Source organism: Mchenga conophoros, linkage group LG23 (genome assembly GCF_057382185.1).
Source record: "Mchenga conophoros isolate Kocher_MC1m ecotype Shallow Benthic linkage group LG23, M_conophoros_male_GT1.1, whole genome shotgun sequence".
NCBI lineage: Eukaryota > Metazoa > Chordata > Actinopteri > Cichliformes > Cichlidae > Mchenga > Mchenga conophoros.
In genome coordinates, this window is record NC_140547.1 from 51119320 (window position 1) to 51140461 (window position 21142).

At 41.5% G+C, this 21142-nt stretch overlaps 1 protein-coding gene across 1 annotated transcript in view; it reads left to right on the top strand.

Moving 5' to 3' along the window:
• The window catches only part of LOC146548279 (NACHT, LRR and PYD domains-containing protein 12-like), a 64446-nt gene extending 47908 nt beyond the window's left edge, over nt 1-16538 (top strand). Inside the window, 1 exon segment of the mRNA XM_085265048.1 lies at nt 16262-16538. Within this exon segment, the coding sequence (XP_085121174.1) occupies nt 16262-16538 (277 nt within the window).
• The last annotated feature ends 4604 nt before the right edge of the window (nt 16539-21142 follow it).

Genomic DNA, 21142 nt, shown 5'->3' on the forward strand with positions numbered 1-21142 from the left:
GCTCTGAACAGATGATGAAACACTGAATGATTTCAAGCACTTTGTCTAATAAACTTACATCTTTCATTCTTTATACAGATTGAAGAGCTGTGGTTTGTCAGAGATCAGCTGTGATTATCTGGCAGCAGCACTGAAGTCCAACCCCTCCCATCTGAGAGAGCTGGACCTGTTCAACAACAACAACCTGCAGGATCCAGGAGTGAAGCATCTGTGTGGTTTCCTGGAGAGTCCAGGATGTAAACTTGAAACTCTGAGGTCAGTCAGCATGTTTTAGTTGTGCTGAGATAAATATGATGTGAAAGTTGTGCTGACACTAAACTGCAGACATCAGGCTGATATTATACTGATCCACACTGAGGATCTTCATGGTAAAGTCTGTTTTCTTCTTCTCTGGTTTAGTCCATTGACTGCAGCAGAACAATGTTCACATTTCAAACCTTCACAGAAGAAGAAAAATACTCCACTGGAAAATTCACTATGAAACTCTCAAACTCTTCATTGCACCTTAAAGTCTGTGTGACACTGAAATCCAAAGCAAAATGTGCGTTTGCTTTACAGACAGCAGTCCAACACAAACATACACACATCATCCAAAACACAGTCCAACATCCAAATCTCCTCCACTGCCAGCATGAATGATGGGAAAGAGAAGGAGGAACACTCTGACATTCAGGGTTAGAATGAGTTTCATCAAGCAGACTGTGAAGATCAAAGCTGCATTAGAAAGCTTACATGAATGAATGAGTGGACAGAAGTGGACAGAGATCATCTGAAGCACTTCAAAGGCTTTAAATCAGCACATTTCTCTTTATTCTTTATCAACTCTGTTAGTTTCTCTCAGTTTTCTGTGGAATGAAGCTAACAGCAGGCTAATAAGATGCTGACCAATAGGTTTCTATTAAAGGTTGTAATTTGTATATGAAAAAGTGCTTTGGCTCAGCAGGGATCAGCTTACAGGTAGAATACAGCTGCTGGATGGGATTAGCATGTCATAGCTATCTACCAAACTGCTAACTGGGGGATTTCAGGCCATCTATGGATCATTTTTGCTAACTGTTTATTCAGCTTAGGCTCACAGGGCTGCAGCCTGTGCCCTAGCTGTCATAGGGCAAGAGGCGTGGTCCACCTGCACAGGTGAGCAGTCCATCACAGGGCCAACAGAGAGCGACAGAGAAGCACTCCCTCACATCCACACCTACAGCCAATGTAGAAGCACCAATGAACCTAAGCAGCATTTCATTGGACTGTGGGAGAACATCCAACCTCCACAGAAAGGCCCAGCTGACCAACAAGCTTCAACCTACAACCTTCTTGCTCTAAGGCACTAGTGCTAACCACTTTTGCCCATTTCAGCCCAAATCCTGCATCTTCCTGTTTCTGACTCCAGGCCAGCTCCACTAACACTTTCTCATCAGACACTGCCACCTAGTGGAGGAAGTCTTAGTTCCATTTGAAGCTTCAGATTACAGTTAGTTCCTTTACAAAGAGGTGGAGGTGGTGGGGCCACAGCACCATCATCACTGAGTGCCATAGGACACTTAACCTTTGTTTCCATATGCTGGGAACTTCCTGTTGTTCCAAGGAGGACTGGAAAATGTGTGAAAATCTCCCAGTCAGTTCCTCACAGCACACTTCAATCATTTCCCTCCCACAGCATCAGGACCAGGGCTTTTTCTCTCTTTGGTCCCACTAAGAGATTTCCACACAAACACCTCATCAGTGGGACTCTCAGAGCTACCAGCCCTTTGCTACAATCACAAAGCTCTTCATTGAAATCAATGATATCAAAGCTGGAATCAAATGAGTCCAAGTCTTCTGCTGATTCAGCATCACATTCATCTTTGCTCCTTGTTCTGCATCCCCACCATGGACTTCATTCCTTTCCAAGCCAGCCTTGAGTGTCCTTTATTCAGCTCATCCTCTGCTTTACTTTTACACCTGATTTTAGCTGCTTTATCTCTCTTTCAACAGGTTTCTGTGCCTCAATCTTTTTCTTCTCTCCCTCATAACAAGACAGCTTCTTCTGCCTGAGAACATGTTGGAGTGATTTACTAATCCAGGGCTGCTTATTGGGGAAAATACTTCCTGTTTCCAAAGTAATCCCCATTTTTCCCAGAAAGAAATGTCAGTAGAAATCGATGATCTAAGTGAGAACATGAGCCTTTAAAAAGTCCCAGTGGGTGCAGTCAAAGCAGTCCCTCAGTCCCAGTATAGAGTCTTTGGTCCAGACTGGAACAGCTGTGTGCCCAGTTTGAGCTCTCTTCAGTGCTGTGACCTGACAGACCCAGAGGGGCCATCACATCACATTTAGAAGCTCCCCTGATGGAGCCACAACACATGTCCAATACTTAGTCTGTCTTGTTGGACCAACTGGAAGAAATGATTCAAGGACTTAGTCACAGAACAGAGATTCAAATCTCCAAAATCCAACTGGCTGCATCAGGACATATAGTCTGAAACTCTGCACAGTTTCCTGTTTGAAGCTGCTTCCTGTTGGCTTCAGCTGTTTGGAGTTTCCATTTTCTAAACTTCTACATTCTGAACCTTCTTCAGCTCTGAACAGATGATGAAACACTGAATGATTTCAAGCACTTTGTCTAATAAACTTACATCTTTCATTCTTTATACAGATTGATCGACTGTGGTTTGTCAGAGATCAGCTGTGATTATCTGGCAGCAGCACTGAAGTCCAACCCCTCCCATCTGAGAGTGCTGTACCTGTACTACAACAACCTGAAGGATCCAGATGTGAAGCAGCTGTCTGATCTTAAGAAGAGTCCAGACTACAGACTGGAGACTCTGGGGTCAGTAGAGTGATGGAGTGAGTGGGTGGTGCTGTCAGCAGTATTGTACTAAACACAGTCAGTATGAAACAAAGATCCAGTGTTTCCTGTAAAGCTGCAGCTTCTCAGTGAAGCTGTGAGAGGAGAACAGTGACAGGCTTCAGGATTGGACACAAACACTTCCTGTTTCTCACCTTTATGGTCACCATAGTAACGGCTGACACGCTCTGATCAAACACTGTCAACAGCCAATCAGCTCTCTGAACAAAGCAGCACGCAGACCAATGACTGCATTGATTTCCAAGTTTAAAGCAGTGAAGAACACAGTCTGTAGGTGAGGAAGAATTTAGTGAGAGCAGATGTTTGGATGGAATTCCTCCAGTTAACAGCTGGAACCGTCCATCTGGATTGTTGGGCTTGTTGTTGGGGTTCCTACAGAGCTCAGAGTGGACACACCAAGGTTCTTCTAATGAATGAAAGTCCAAACTCAGACTAGGAGGGAAAAACATTTTCAGCAACTTCAATAAAAATCCAAAGATTAGAAAAAGTGAAGCAACAATGAGTCCTAGTACAGTCCCAGCACTGACGTCCCTGCTGCTCTTTATACTGGATGTGCTGCATCACTGACTGACAGCTGATGAAGAGTCTCTGGAAACACTCGTTTATCTCCTCTGCTCTTCCTCCTTCTCTCTGCAGGTGGGACTCATGGTATATGTGCTGAGAGAGGAGCAGCTGTGTCCTGATGATCCAGAGAGGTTGAAGCAGCAGCAGCTTGTGTGTAGAGACGCTCTGACTGGGCCATGTTACTGGGAGGTGGAGAGGAGAGCTTCATCCAGCAGTGACTGACAGAGGAATGAAGTGCAGATGACTGTCAGTGCTGCAGAGTGAACTGCTCTGAGAACAGCTCCACTGTCAGACACAATGTAGAGTCCAGCATCAGCCCTGTGTGTCCCTCTGGATCTGACAGAGGATCATCAGTGTATCTGGACTGCTCTGCTGCTGCTCTGTCCTTCTACAGTCTCTGCACAGTCTCTGTCTCACTCTGGAAAGATTTTACAACTTGTTGTAATTACAGAACGTTAATATAATATTCAAACATGTGATCTTCTCTTTATTTCTGAATCTTTACCAAATAAAGAAAAACCAAACTAACAAACAGAAGCTGTCGTGTCCTTTTTCACCACATCTGTGAATCTTTTCTGTGTTTTTCCTCTTTTCCTCCTTCCTGCAGCTCCATCTTCATCATTCTGTGTCCAGTATATGTGAACACGTCCAAAGCATCTGAGCCTCATGTTACCCGTTTGTGTGAGTTACGCCTGTCGTTGTGTTGTGGTGTATAAATAAGGGGCAGGAGACAGCGCTGGATCTCTGAGTTCTTTACTCTCAATTTCTGCAACATCTGCAATATCTAGAAATGCAAACCTGTGAGCTGTGTGTGTTGTGCGTCTGCTCGGCCACCTCTCCTCCGGCCGTGCTGGAAGCAGCTGTGCGTTTGACAGTTTTATCGACTCGACAATAATCGAACAAATTAAATGTTCAAAAATATCAACTTAAGCACTTCAAAGTCAACAAAAAGCTTAAAACAATGAAATAATATTTCACTGACAAAACAACAGCTCATAAGAACGATACACAAAATAATACAGAAACAAACAAATAAAAGTTATTAACCAGGATCCATGTTTTTGTCACAAACACTGAATCAGCTGATTCACTCTTTATGTTTCTGAGTTTGTTTTGTGATTATAGTTCTGGTTTCTGTTTCTGTGTCTTCACTGTGTCCCACGTCTCCTTACTTTGGACTCTGTGTTATATTTCCTGTTTTACTTTGACAGTCCTGTGTTACTGTTTCCTGTCTCGTGTGTGTAATTGGTCCCAGCTGTGTTTCCCTCCTGTCTCCCGTTCCCTGATTACTAAACTGCGTCCACGCCGCCGGCGCTCCTCTCCACAGCTGGATTCCAGGATTTCAGAGCATCCAGCTGTGGTGAGTGATGGAGACACTTTCTCTGCTCCCTCAGTAATCAGGACAGTTTATTGAACATCAGAGGACATAAAGGACTGTTTTTCACCTGCCCGTTCTGAACCTGGACATTAAAGACTGCTGGCTTCAAGGACATTAATCCCAGTGTCAGCCAGCCAATAACAGCCTGTGTTTTTCAGCTCTTTAGGAGTCAGAAATGAGAAAGACACAGACTGCTAACCTCTCCCTGCAGGAAATAAGCTCCGCCTCTTCCTTTCCTGTATATGAGTGATTCTGACATGAGACACAATGAGTTTCCTGTTTATTGTGACTTAAAGCGAGCAGCAAAGACACTAAACTGTGTGTTTCCAGCTGAAGCTGCTTTTTGTGTTGCTCCCACAATCCTGTCTAAAACAGTCAGTGAGGAAAACTCAGTTTATGCTTCCAAGCTCATTGTGAGAGGGCACATTGTGTTCCTGCAAGTGCTGATTTTGTCTGCATCCCTGAGTTTAGTGAGCTGCCTCCAAGGACTTGTGAAGCCCAGTGTGTTAAGGCTGCATCTCCCAGATGTTTCCACCTTTCCAGCACAGACGATAAATGTTCCCACAAAGGCTCAAAGACGGTTTGATTTTCTGAGTGTTGGCCTCAAGAGATTGCTCAGTGAGCACCTGAGTGTTTCTGGGACATCGGATACTAACTGGAACTTCAAGTCTGGTTCTGAAGCTGCACATGCAAAGACTGTTTCTGGTTGTAGAGACCTGGCTGTTCCAGGGATTGTAACCTCCCCAGAGGCTGAGCTGCTGACCTCAGCTGACTCTGGAGCCTTGAAGGTAACTAAGTTTGCACCGCTCGGGTGAGCCATCTCAGCTGCAACAGCCTCCACAGAGAGCTCACGCAAGCTTACCCAGCCTGCTGAGGATTTTATGCTGCTGCAGCCCAAAATGGGCTAAAATCGCCCCTGTTAACAAATAACAGCCCAACAGTTACTTTTATGCTTATTGTAGCTGTTAGCTAAAAACACTAATTTAGCTTAGTTTGCCCTGAATTCAGCTTTAACAGACATGATCGACTGTTTCCAGTTAGGGTTGCCAACCGTCCCTTAAAATACGGAATTGTCCCGTATTTAGAAACAAAAGTACACGTCCCGTATTGAGCTAATAAGGGACGCACTTTGTCCCGTAATACAGTGAGACTCAAAAGTAGTCTATAACTTTTAATGGAATTAACACTTTGTTTGAAAACATAATTCCCAGCCCCTCTCCTGCTTTGTGACCAATGAGCTGACAGCACACTTATCGCACACTGTTTGCCCAGCTTTATGCTGGGCAAACAGTGTGCGATTTTTTTTTTCAGTCACTTTATTCAGCTCCTGCTCAAACTGCACGATTGACTCGTAGGGGTTAGAAGTTGGTAGGTCACGATGCAGGGTCTCACACTATACGGCCCGATGCTCTGATGCGACCTGAGTGCTCACACTGTGCCTCCATAAAATGAAGGTTATAACAGAAAATCTGTCGCGCTCTCCCTCTGTCTTTCACTCACACAGACACACCACCACATCAACTTTGCTAAATTGCTAATGAAAAACATTGATCAGGCAGCTGTGATTGAGCAGCAGTGTAAATCCAACTATTTTCACGGTTGTTGTGGTCGTGATAATTTTGTGAGGCCACATCGAAAAGGCTCGGATGAGCTTTCCAAAGTTCTACAAGTTGTGCCTCCATCGCTTGTGTCCAGATCCCACGCTGCACAGCCACGCTGCTCCGTCTTTTTCACCGACGTTTACGTGTTTGCGCGTGAGCAGTGTGAGCGGCTCACGAGCGATTGATGATCGGGAGCTGCTCGAGGTGTTAATCGCTTCTCGTTACCCCACGTATACTACACGACGCACGATGAAGGCCAAAATCGGGCCGATCACCAAAACGGTCGCACGACTCAAAAATCGGCTCAAAATGGGCCTAAAACCGCACAGTGTGAGCCCAGCATTAGAGCAGCAATGTTTGTTCCCCTCAGAGAAAGGGAAGAATGGGAAAAGGAAAACACCTGGCTGGAAAAAGTTAATATGGGCATGTGCAGTCAATATCAGCGCTATGTGGCCAGAAGTGTGATAATATAACTTATTTTGTGTAAGAAACAACTGCAAGGATAGATGATTACAACAAATAGATGACTAATACATAAAAGTAATACATAGATGAATAATGATGATGAGTTAAGATGCGTAATCATGGGAACAAGCGGGTTTACAAACAGGAGCAGCTGATTAGCATTAGAAAAGCTGAAATAATACCTCAACTGAAGCCAATTGTACTAAATGCACTAAATGTGCACTGTTAGAAGAATATTTTTCTTTCTATTGTTTTCTATTATTTTAAGTTAAGCAGGACAGAGTTCTTTTAAAGAAAGATTTACTTATATTCTCAAAAGTTAAGCATGACAGGCTTCTGTTTAAGAAAGAGACCTGTTTTACTGTGTTAATGTTGTCATTTTGAGCTACAAAAAAATGGCTAAATGATCATTTGTTTCACATGTGTTCATATCACAAAGAATAGAATAGGATTTAAGTAGAACATATCTACTTAAATCAACTTCAAGTCAAATGGTTAAAAAAAAGAGCTAGAAAATTCACCACACTGGGAAGGGTGAAGACAACTGGGTCGCCTGGCCCTGGCCACGAGGTGTCCCTTATTTATTTTTCAGGAAGTTGGCAACCCTATTTCCAGTAGAATTCCTCGTTGTCATCTTGTTCCCTCTCAGAGCCCCGTATGCTTGCAGAGACCCCTACAGCAGGGAAATGTGCCAAAGAACGTCCAAAACATTGCATTTTAGGTTTATTTATGCCTTACACACAATCCCAACTCTTTAGCTAACTTAACAACTTTGGCTAAAGTCTATAGTTAGTCTTACTCGTTTGTACAACATTTCTGGATCGCCACTGTTTGAAATGATATGACATATGACTCTCACTGAAACAGCAAACTTTGTAGAAAACAACACTTCTGATTCTCTATCTAGCTGTTTGGTCACAGCTGTAGATTACATTATAAGTGGTTGTTCACTCTTGTCAATAATTACATTTCTAAATTCTATTTGTGCAGTTACATGTAAACAAAGTCCAATATTGTATCTAAATGATTGTGTTATGGTGGGACAGTTTCCAAATTTGTTGTATTATTGCACTAGGTATGACTGTGCAAGAGTTATCTTATCTTCCTTGCTTGCACCACACTCTTTGCAGAAATGTTGCACAGCAGCACTGCATCATGTTATTGTGTTGTATAATATACCAGAACTAATACAAAGCAATATCCATGTACACTATAGGTCCATGCCAATGTGCCCAAATGGGACCTCCATAAATGGTAAGGGGCGCAAAGGCACTTTAAGACCAGTGGGCACACCGTCGGTGCACATCCGCTCGGATGCTTTTTTCTATTCATTTATTTCCCTGTTTATTTATCGATGCACAAAAGCAATTATCTCAGAGACACCATCCTCTTAACAGAGACTCAAATCAGGAACCTGCAGATTATTAGTCAGCAGCTTTAACTTCCTGTCTTTGTCTCACTAAACCTTCCACGTGGAAACTTGAGCTGCCCACTCAAGCACAGTAGGCTTTAACTGGCTCTGCTCAAGTCACTTCAGTATCTGAGAAACTGTCTCGATGCATGCCAAAGAACACTTTGACAATACGCTTGTGTTGAGTCAAATCCACCACAAGCATATTCTATGGCAGTTTAATTCCACTCCACATAAAAATAGTCACGTATTATTTCCCCCCACCACACTTCCTGCCAGTAGCTGGTGCCCCCACCCACAGTGCATTAGTGGTTCTCTGTGTTTAGTGGCTCACTCTGGGCGGCTGCTCGGTGGGGCCCGGCCCCCTGGCTCTGTTGGGCCTGTGCTGCGGGTGGGGTGCCCTCAGGTCTCGGCCCTCTGGGCCCATTTACTGCTCAGTAACATTTAATATCTATTATTTACTACTACTTACTAGCCTACTTACTGCATATTATTGGTTGTTGCTGTGGGTTCCCCACTGTGTTGGTTTTTCCTTGTGTTTTTCAGCAGATGATGAAATAGATTTTCAGTATTTTTTCTCTCTTCCTCTCCATCTATTTCTCTTCTTCTCTATTTTTCCCTCTTCTTCTGTTAACTTTCTCCCCAGCTTATCTTTTTTCTTCTTTCCTGACCCCCGTTCTGATTCTAATGACTCAAAATAAAGTAAAATCATCATCAAATATGACTATCAAGTGGACCAGTATAGCAAAAACCATAATGGTGGCAGAGGCCACAGAGCCAAGTGGCAGGATTTTCAACGTTCAAACCAGATAAAAAACAGAAATTAAATGGTGTTAAAAGCCATGAATTAAGGCAATTCATTCACAACATAATTACAAGTTTTACTGGACGTTAATATTTTTCTCTTTTTTCAGTGCAAAACAAACTAACAGTACACATGATGCTGGCAAGTTAAAATGTCAGTGTCTTTTATAGATAGCATGTCTAGCATCATAGTTTTATAGATCACGTAGTCAGGGTAAAAACTCCATCTCTGATTATTATTGTACATGACTGTGACATGCAGTGGCCTCAGCATCATGATGAAGGCGACCGGAGGAGATAGTTTGGTAGACATCGATGTTTTGCCGATGAAGGCTCATGTAGCGGTCCTCTTTGTCCTAAACAACAATTTACACTGTCATTTACATTTAATTAAAGTGCAGCTTAAAACACAGACATAATGCACTGCAGCCTCGGCACAATTAAGTGTAAAACAGAACTATGGAAAACTCACAAACATCTGGCGAGTTTCAGATCCTGTTAAGTTAGTTAGACCTGATCTGTTTTCTCTGTTAGGATAAAAACATCAGAGGTCATGGGGTGAAAAATACCTCAAAAACAAGACCAGCTATGTCTACAACTAATGTGTGGTGTTTGAAAAGAACCTATGAGATACTTTGAACACCACAGTGGCTGCTGTATGCAGTAATGTGCTCAAGTGATTTCAAAGGGTCATTTCATGAGTTTAAGTGCGTCAGTAAAAGTTTTCACCTGCGAGGATTTCTCCTCAGGCTGTAACCACAGGTTATCACAGCCACACTGATGAGTGAAGCAGCAGCAGAAATGATGGGAACTGTAGCCATGAACTTCATGCCAGAAGAATCTCCATCGTCTGTTGAATGTTGCCACACACACACAAAAAAACTTCATTTTGAAAACATGAAAAGTCACGAAATTTGCATTAGCCTGTTATATTAAAGTGGAAAACATGTTTATCTTTTCATTACATTAGAGTTTCAATTGCATCATTCAAACATTTCACTGATGAAATAACACCAAAGTTGTGATTGGAGCAGTTTTATAATGAAATTTTAAACAAATTAGCCAGAAGAAGAGCTTAAAAACATTCCAGATGTTCATCTCCTGACTGAAACCTTTCATTAATCCGCTGCAGGCGGGAATGACGACCTCAAACCATGTATGACAGAAAAGAAAGTGTTAACGCATTTCCAAACATCCACCTTGAATCTGCGGTGTGGGTATAAATAGAAAATGTTTTTACCTCTCACAGTCACACTGAGATGGAGAACATACAATCCACCACGAAATCCACACTCACAGGTGTAGTTCCCACTGTCTTCAGATGTTAAGTTGAGCAGGTGGAGAAACACAGTCTCATTTTCTTTGATCAGTGTGAACCTGGAGTCACAGCCATGAATAAAGCCTCGGTCGTAACGATAGAGCAGACGACGCTGTTCTCCTCGGCTCCTCTCTGTGCTGATCTCACACAGTATCATCACAGTAATATTCAGAGTTGTTTTGCTGCATATTTGAGTGGAATCGGGTTTCTTTCCAATTGTCTTCACAAGAGTCTCTATAAATTGTTCCAGTTAAAATGAAACAAAATCGGGATTATAGTTTCTATATATTTGTTGTTGTGGGAAAATCAATCACATATATTATTTCACTAACCTAACTAAAGCTTTCTTCTTAAACACCTGGCTTTACAGCTTTTCTTTTTTAATTATATATATTTACCTTCACTGCTAAAAACCACAAGCAGAAGCAGGAGAAAGCAGAGTTTCCGTGCAGTCATGCTGGTGAGGAAGTAACTGTGGCTGACAGTGTGAGGTAGACTATAGTGAAAGCAGGAAGACTTGCACCCTCCTTATTTCACCTCTTGTGTCTACACTGAAACTTTTACTATGTCTAAAATAGAAGTGCATAAAAGTGGAAGGACAGTAGAAGGTAAACCACCAACATTGTTTAAGCCAGACTGATCTCTCTGTTTATCTGGATGGACATTGTGTTCAAATTATGATGAGATGTTTGTTCAAAAACAAAACTAGTCTGATACAAAGAGTCATGTTTGCCACAGTTTATTGTGTTTGTATTGTATTAAATCTGAGAGCCTGAGTTGGAGTATTATGACTGAATGGTCTCCATTACTGGGAAACAACTATCCAGTGTGAAAAGATGGACGTTTATTTTAATATATGAATATTATTATATTAGTATGTCACCTAAAGTTTTATATACTTTAAAATGTTTCATAGAGCTTTATTATCCACTCCCACAGTTCCTGTGCTTCTTGCTGAGCGTGTCTTGTTGTCGTGTTGATGGTTCACTGAGATGATAGTCTGGTAGGAATCACTCGATGGCTGCTGAAGGTTTGTATAGGGCTGATCTGGCTCATCGTCATCCTTTAGAAAAGTGAAATATTTTAGGTATTAATCAAGTTCAACCCGGTCTACCCACACACTCTATTGATCTTTAAATCTCTCCATCTGTTGCCTGGATTATTTAATGTTTCTGCTCATTTCTGTAAGAGCTTCTTCACAAAATAAAGGACACTGAAGTTGGCACTAATAGTATTATAACACTAATCTGTAATTATCTATATAAGTAACATCCTAAAACATAAATGTACATGTTTTATGTTTACTGGCAAACTTTTAACTAGCTGCTGTAGATCGTAGCAATAAATTGCTCACCAAACCGTTGGGATTTTCAGGTACAGACACTCCAGATGTTCCTGACCTTAAGCAGCCACGTTGATAAGAAAGGATGTCAGCATTAGTGTAACACTATTCACATTCAAACAGAGAAAAATCAAGTAAGAACATCTACATTTATATTATCTTCTCTCTTAATAATGATAATTATTTTTGGAAGGATAAAAAGTGTTCATTCTAGACATGATGTTTAACATACACCGAATTCTCATTTATTGAAATGTGATGTTTCCTTTTACTTTCTCTACATCTATATCATCTTTGAATTACTGCAGCAAAAATAGTCTCACCCATTACTTTTCCTCCAGTAGATAAATCCCACGATAACTCCAGTTATAAAGATGATCACAACACCGGGCAGATAAACGGAAAAAGATTTGTCTGCTGAAGTGTGGGCCTCGTTTGTGTCTAAATCATTGAAAAGATGCATTTGTCAGTAAAATCATTTACTTTCATTTCCTGGAAATCAAAACACAAATCAAACACAGTTTACGTCTACTGAAACTCTGAGTGAAGTAATGAAACCCCAGTTTTATAACCACAGAGCTTTAAATATTGTCACTGTGCTCTTTTCTTTTGTCTTCTTCTTCTTCTTTTGCATCTTTTCTGAATATTACTATGAACTGAAATTGGTCCAACTGCTTATATACATTCACTGGCCACTTTATGAGGTATACTTGTTCAGGGTGTAACACAAATATTTCAGTGTTCATTTCATTTGTCAATCACATGTCAGCTTCATCTTCCTGGTTAAATAAAGGTTAATAAAATAATAAAATGTCAGCAAATCAATGCTCAAACAGAGCAACATGGCACATGTTACTGGTCCCAGTGCTTCACAAACTGCTGATCTGCTGGGATTTTCCCACACAATCATCTCTGTTCACAGACAATGGTCTGAAAAATAGAAAATATCCAGTGAGCTGTGATTCTCTGGGTAAAAATGCTGTTTACACATCAAACCTTGAGGCAGAGCGGACCACACTGGATATCACTGCTGTCCTCTAACAACAGCAAGCTGAGGCTACAGTTTGCAAGTCTGGACAACAGAAGACTAAAACAACGATGCCTTGCCCGATGAGTTGATTTCTAACAGTTCAGACTGCTGGTGGTGTAATGCTCTGTGAAGGATTTTCTTTGCAAACTTTGGACCCTGTAGTAACCACTGAGCATCATTTAAACACCACAGCCTGCCTGAAGGTTGTTGCTGACCACATTCATGTCTTTATGCCCAAAAAATACCCATCGTCTGATGGCTGCTTCCAGCAGGATACCACACCATGTCACGGCGCTCAAATCATGTACGGCCTGCGCAGTCACCAGATCTCAATCCAGCAGAGCACCTTTGGGATGTGGTGGAACGGAAAGTTTGCTTCAAGTAAGAGCAGCTGACGAATCTGCAGCAACTGTGTGATGATGTAATTTCAATATGTCTTGAGAATCTTTGAGGAATGTTTTTAGCGCCTTGTTGTGCCACAAAAAATGAAGACATGTTTGAGGGCTGAAGGTGGTCCAACTCGGTTCAAAGATGTACCTGATAAATGAGTCAGTGAGAGTATTTAAACTGCTGTAAGTGAAAATAAGAAGAAAAGAAATGAACAAATTACAAGAATAAAAAACACATAAGCAGGTCAATACAATGCTAACACAGTGCTGAATAACTGTGTCAGATAAAGAAACCAAAATGCATTTACCTTCCACAGTGACACTGATATGGACAATATATGTCCCTTCAGTGTTTGTACACTCACAGGTGAAGTTCCCACTATCAGCTGGTGTTAAACTGGTCAGCTCCAGAAAGGCAGTCTGATTTTCTTTTGTTATTGAGAACCTGGGGTCACATTCCTGAGTAACGTTCTCTCCGTGTCGATACAGCAGATGACACTCTCCTCCTGTGTCCCTCTGTCTTTTGATCTTACAGATAATCAAAACAATAGTAGTCTGACTTTCCTTGTTGCAAATCCGAGTGACATCGTGTTCTCTCCTGACTGTCTTCACAACAGTCTCTGTAAACAGGGACAGCAAAATACGGTAAATACAAGATTCAGCCTGTGTCAGAGAGGACTTTAGTTTCTATATTTTGTGAATGTTAAACCATCTTTTTAATCCCATAATAATGTGTTTAGTTTAAACTAAAAGCAAGGAGGTTATAAATTTAAAAATATTAATAATGCATAATGAAAATAGTTTCCTTGTATTACCTTCAGCATCATGGGACACAGCTAGTGGTAACAGCAAAATCAAGCAAAGTTTTGATACGTCCATGCTTGTTAACATGTCTGTAAGCCACCGACAGTGAAGAGGAAGATGTGCGGAAAGAAACAAGCTGAAGCTTTCCTGGCTAAGCAGACGTCAGACTGTTGCCCTTCACGGGGCAAGTGTGAAATGATGTAAAAAGGAAGTGTACTGACAGGACTTTCATATTAAAAGGCTGTAAAGTTGAAACACTGTGCGAGCTCCCACACAAAAAGAAAACAAGCTAATTTTTCTTTATCACAGAGGAATTATTACACTGCTAACTGTCATGTTCGCTGAAACTGAAGGATGGATAATATTGTAAAAGTAACAACAAAACTACCATTTATCATAACATTATAAGCATTTTAAACTAAAATAGCGTGTTACGTCATCAAACCGCTTCATCCAATCACTCAGATACTTACAAAGTTTTGACTGCATTACCTTTAAAATTTGTACGAAGATGAGCATAAAATGAATAAAACTGACATGCTTGCATTTGTTGTGTAGTGCAACAGGTGTATGTGGCTGAGGGATTCCCATGATGCAATGCGTATTTCTTCTTCAGTCACCTTTCCTACTCACTGTGTGTTAATGCAGCTCTCTGCATTGAATCATACCTGTTATTAACCTCTGTCTCTCTCCCACAGCGTGTCTTTATCCTGTCTTCCTTCTCTCATCCCAACCAGTCGCAGCAGATGGCCCCGCCCCTCCCTGAGCCTGGTTCTGCTGGAGGTTTCTTCCTGTTAAAAGGGAGTTTTTCCTTCCCACTGTCTCCAGACTGCTCACTCATAGGGAGTCATATGATTGTTGGGCTTTTTCTCTGTATGTATTATTGTAGGGTCTGCCTTACAATATAAAGCGCCTTGAGGCGACTTTATATTGTTGTGATTTGTCGCTGTGCAAATAAAATTGAATTGAAAATTGAATTGTGAAGGCCACACCAGAAGCCACACAATTGGGAAGTCAGTAACGTCAGACACCAGCATCTTTATTTTAATTTTAATGCACATTTCCACAAACATAAATAACGACACATGTCCCATAAACAATTTCTGGTTAAAGTTTTACTGGTGCTGGAGGTCTGTTGGACTGCTGAGGGTAACTGGAGAGAAAATGATGTGTTTTTTTCATTGGGCGTTAAGGCGTCTGGGAAGGGATCTCAGACCATTTACATCCTGGGCCATCTGACCTCAGGAAATCACATGATAAGGTGGGGCCAGGTTTCACAATGAGCTCACCCGAAACCCTGGCTGATTAGGACCCACACCCGCTTTCACACCTTGGCTCATGTGATTAGGTAGAGGATCATCAGGGGTCCTTTGTCCCTCTTTGGGGGGAAACTCCCACTGGTTTTAAGTCTGGGACTCCCCACCATTGACCCTTAGAACTGAAGAAGCTTCTCAAATGAGAGGTGAAACGTCTTCAAGCAACTCAAGAAGTCCAGACGCTTTTCTTTCCAAGCTCCTTAGACTATGATGACCTGGATGACTGAGAACCTTCACAGACTTAAGTATTAAATTAATAGTTGGTTTTCATTCTTTGTTTTTAGATATTTTTTTTTCTATTCGTATCCTCTCGTGTATTTAACTGGCCAGTTCAGTCCAATTTACTTTGGGAAATATTTAATCTGAGGTAGGGTTGCACCGATACCGGTATCTGGTATCGGCCTCGATACCACATTTTCTAAAGTACTCGTTAAAAGTTCCCCGATACCGAGGACTGATACCACGGTCTGAGACCTGTCTATGTTTGAGCGGCATGTAAGGGGTTAATCACAGGCGCCGAGTGCCCGCCCCCAGGCCCCGGCTGCATCTCAGAGCTGGGAGAAAGCGAGGCGAGACAAGTCAGCCGTGTGGAACTATTTCAAAGTGAACGAAGACACGAAAACAAAGACGGACTGCAAATTATGCTCATCGAAATTGTCCAGAGGAGGCTCAAAAGGTAGCGCATTTAACACAAGTAATTTAATCAAGCACCTAAAATCCCAACACGACAACGAGTACAAAGAGTTTGCCCATGCTTATTTACCCACGCTTATTAGCACAGAGGAGCATAGCTGATGCTAAAGCAGTGGGACGGAAAATAGTTGGGCATTTTAAACATTCCGCCTTAGCCTACTCCCGCCTCGAGGACATTCAGGGACAGCTCAACCAGCCAATAAAGAGACTGCAGCAGGACATACAGACACGCTGGAAGAGCACGTATTACATGACATCAGTCCTATTTTTCCACATATTAATACATTTATGAATTTTGTGCAGGTATAAAGAGCGCTTCTTCTCCAACACTGCTCCAGAGGCCAAGCTGCACCTGAAGCAGGAGCTTCTAGAGGTGAGGCAGAGGGGAGTCGGGCAGAAGCTGCAGAACCTCCTGCTAAACTGTTCCTCAAGGCCCAGGCTGCCGCTGGCAGCAGGTGCTGCCATTGAGCTCGACACATACCTCGGAGAGGCCCCAAGCCCTCGTGAAGACAGTCCTCTGAAGTACTGGGGTGTCAACAAAATCAGGTTCCCCACTTTGGCTAAAATAGCCTGTAAATAGCTCTCAGCCCCATGTAGCAGTGTGGACAGTGAAAGGCTTTTTAGCTCAGTGTCACACATTATAGATGAAAACAGAAACAGTCTGACTGCTGATGATGCAGAAAAGCTACTTTTCTTAAAAAACCCTGCCACTCACTGTTTCTCTCCATTTAGTGAGTCATCTTAGACTTGATGTTACAGTTTTTTCTGATTGCTTAAGCACATGTTATGTAACTATTGGCTAATTTAGCAAAACTCTACACACAAATAAAACAACCTGTCACCCAATTATCCAAACATTGTAGTTCTCTTGCAAAAGCAAACACAGCTAGATTAACTCTTCACACCTTTGTAAAAATGGTGTTTCCGTATCAAACAGTACACACAAGCCATCATCTACTAAGCACACAATGCGCCAACTGCACACTGATGGTATGAATACAAAACACATCTGGCGTTTGCCTTCCCTGTGCACAAGGTAGGCTATGTCAGTTTGAGCTCATACTTCTGTCATAGATCCATAAGCATAGAGGGATCCAAACTTCAAGTACTGGTGTTTAGTCAAACACATCAAAACAAACACACGTGTTTATTTCCAAGTATAGGATTATTTGCAATCGCCATAATGACTATATGGGTTACTTGGTCTGCAGTGAACATGCTTCCTCTGCCCCCTCCTCGTCTTCCTCTTGCTCCTCCTTGTCCTTGTCGTCCTCTTCATCCTACTTCTTCACCTCCACGTCCTCTTCCTCGGCCTCCTCTACTTCTCACTCTTTCTGCTCCCACCATTGTACTCCGCACACACAGCTTACCTGTATTATAGTGCTTAGGCTGATTGCAAAGTGAACGAATTATCTAAGAAAGTTTTCACATGTGAAAGTGTGCCAGACAGTTGGCAAGTTAGTGTTAATGATAGCCATACATGTGTATACTTTTGCTAGGAGTGTGTTGGAAATTTGGAAATTGAGTGTTGTGCAGTGAATTGTGCCTACAGTCTTGCAAAGTGTGTGTTACAAAATTGCAAACTGAGTGCAAAGCAGTTTTTGTGCTTTTAGTTTTGCACACTCAGTGAGTGGTTTTGCTATACGTCTGACTAGTTTTAGAAATTGTGCTACAGGATTCACAGTTAGTGTTTAGGCATTCGGTAAAAACTGTAATACCTACCTCAGCTGCACTGACTGCCACAGTTCTATGTCAGTGGATGTTGTTAGTTTATTCACATATTGTGCACTAAATGGCAAAGATGTTTATTAATGCCCCTTGTGTTGTCCAAAGCGGCAGAGTTTACAATAAACTGAAAACAATACTTGAGTTGCACTGTCACTGTTTAAATTTTTTTATAATTATTTATTCTGTAATATGTTGCATACAACATGCTTTTATTTTAAATAAATGTTCTTAATTCCAAACCAGTCCCTTGTTTTGTTTTGTTTTGGTTAAATTATAGGACTAAAGCTGTTACCTGTAAATTTAAATCATGTTTTTATTAAGTACTCGGTATCGGCGAGTACTGAAATGCAAGTACTCGTACTCGTACTCGTTTCCAAAAAAGTGGTATCGGTGCATCCCTAATCTGAGGTAAACATTTTGCTTTTCATTTGACCCCTGACCTGTCTGCTGTAATGCAGGAGGCAGGTTTATGACCTATACTGCAGCCAGACACCACAGGAAGCCTTCCTCCATGTTTTCTTTACAGTAATTGATTCAGCCAGTTTAAGTCTCCTTTGTTTTTGTGCATTAGATCACTGTGTGGGTTGTGTTGAGTGGTTATGTATTTGTAAGTAGCCATTATGACTTGACTAGTGGTGTTTATCTCTTTTAAGGGTCTAGTATCATCAGTTAATTAGTTTTTACTGTTTGGAGAATTATAACCATCATAATCAACCGAATCATCTCAACATGTATTTGCTCAAAAATGTATTTATTACCACAAACATGTATTTAATTATCAACAAAAGGAAAATCAACAGTTTCTAGAACTCCAACAGGGGCAGGACTTGGAGGTACTGGGATTTCAGGAGGCAGCAGAATGGTACACTGGTCAGTGTCATTATTATTGACCTGTGATGGTGGATGGCCTTGGAGGGAGCTGAGAGGTAACTCAGACCTCTTGTCTTCAGGACACGTAAAGCAAACATACTCCTTCTCAGCAGCTGGAGACTTAGAGACATCCCAACTCATCAGTCTCATGCGTTTGGGCATCAAATGTTCCTCTTCATCATTAACAGAAAAAGCAGTAGAATACCTGCGCTTTCTGCAGAGACCTACCTCTGCAGTGGGTGGAGGTCTCGGAGGCAGAGGAACATCTCTAGGACACATGAAAAATGTCACTTCATCATCCAGGGATGAACGATCGTTTTTCAAATCTGGATGCATGATCTTGTCTGTGTCCTTTGCATGAAAGCTGGCATCAGCAGGTGGAGGATTTGAAGAAACTGGTACATCAGAACTCATCAGCCTCATGCGTTTGGGCATCAAATGTTCCTCTTCATCATTAACAGAAAAAGCAGTAGAATATCTGCGCTTTCTGCAGAGACCTACCTCTGCAGTGGGTGGAGGCACTGGGATTTCAGGAGGCAGCAGAATGGTACACTGGTCAGTGTCATTATTATTGACCTGTGATGGTGGATGGCCTTGGAGGGAGCTGAGAGGTAACTCAGACCTCTTGTCTTCAGGACACGTAAAGCAAACATACTCCTTCTCAGCAGCTGGAGACTTAGAGACATCCCAACTCATCAGCCTCATGCGTTTGGGCATCAAATGTTCCTCTTCATCATTAACAGAAAAAGCAGTAGAATATCTGCGCTTTCTGCAGAGACCTACCTCTGCAGTGGGTGGAGGTCTCGGAGGCAGAGGAACATCAGTAGGACACATGAAAAACGTCACGTCATCATCCAGGGATGAATGATCGTTTTTCAAATCTGGATGCATGATCTTGTCTGTGTCCTTCGACTGAAAGCTGGCATCAGCAGGTGGTGGACTTAGGAGCTCACATGCAGGTGCGCTGATAGGTCGGAACATGAAAGCGGGAACTTCATTGTCCAGAGCACAACGGTCTGCACTGGGTGAGCGTGGGAGCTTCTCCTTTGCCTGTGGAGGAGGCAGACTTTGACTTTGTGTTGCAGAGGAACATTTAAGTCATCTGACGTTTTGCTCTGTTACATATTATTATTGTTGTTGTTGGATTTTTCTTTAAAAATTCACACGATTTAATGTTTAGAAACAGACACAGTGAAGGGTAACTTACCACAGCTCGAGCCATTTTAGGCGTCTGTCAAGGCAAAGACTCAGGATTTGGTTTCTCTGTGTAAGATTACAGGACAGTTGTCAGTTTCAGTTTCAAGTCAGTTGGATAAATTCATATCAAACTTCTCAAACTGTATCATTAAAGCATTGTTTAGGTGGACAAATATGAAAGATATGAAGATAAAAACAGTAACAGCTGGCAATCAAGGGAAAACAACCTTACGAAAAAGGTCTTAATCATTATTGTTTTAAAGTAAATCTTTCAGTGCTTACTTCAGTGATTGTTTGAAGTCTCTGTGCTTGTTGTCAGTCGCAGATTTGTGTAAAATAGTTGCAGTTTGTTAATAAAGTTTGCAGGAGCTCCAAAGTTTGTCTGTTCAATACCAAAGTAATGAGGAGACTGAGTGCAGGTTTGGAATCCTCAGTGACAGAAGAATGCAGCAATGTTTGAATTTGAATTTGTTATTGTTTTATTAACAACAACTACCAGGATCATACCATAGCAACACAGTGATGCCCAATCAAATGTCAGGTACAAGGGATAGCCCACATACACATCCAACAGCACAGTAAAGCAATGGGCACCAATGCCACCAGTCAGGCCTTAAAAATACCTGAGTTATATAACAGCACACTGACAGTGTCTCATCCAAAAATATAAAATGTATAAATACAGTTAATATCATTTTCATTTAAATTTTATTTAATTCTCTTCATATAGTGCCAAACAGATGTCTCAAGTCGTCACTGTTACAACATAGATAAACATGAACATGAAATCCATTATTTAATTCTCTTCCATTCACTCCAGTTCAATTCAATAGCTATATAGATGGATAGACAGATACTGTATTATATACTATATTGATTCCAAATGGAGAATTAATGTGTTATATCACCAGGATAATGAATTCAAGTAGTACAATCTCCAATAAACAGACAACACAGTTCAAGTTCAAAGTGCAATATGTGCAGGATCCAGGCTTTATATTGTAAGATGCAAAATGTTTATATATACATAATATTGTTGAAAAAATAAAGAAAGTTAAAAATCAAAATAAGTTTATTGTCACGGTGGCTGATGTGATTGCAATATGAACCCGGAAGCAGACAAGGGAGAGATGGAACTGAATCTTAACAAAAAACAAACCATTTATTAGGTTGAAAAACACGAACACAAAACAAGGCCCAGCAAACAGGGGCGGAAACTAAAACTAAAACCTATACTGGGAATAACTCGGTATGACTATGACAACTATGACAAGAAAAACATGAACATGAATCCGAGGAGGTGCATGCGAGAAACTCTGATGAAAAATCATGAACATGAACATGGACCTAAAAAGAATCAGGAGATAACCTGAAACCCGGAATAACGTG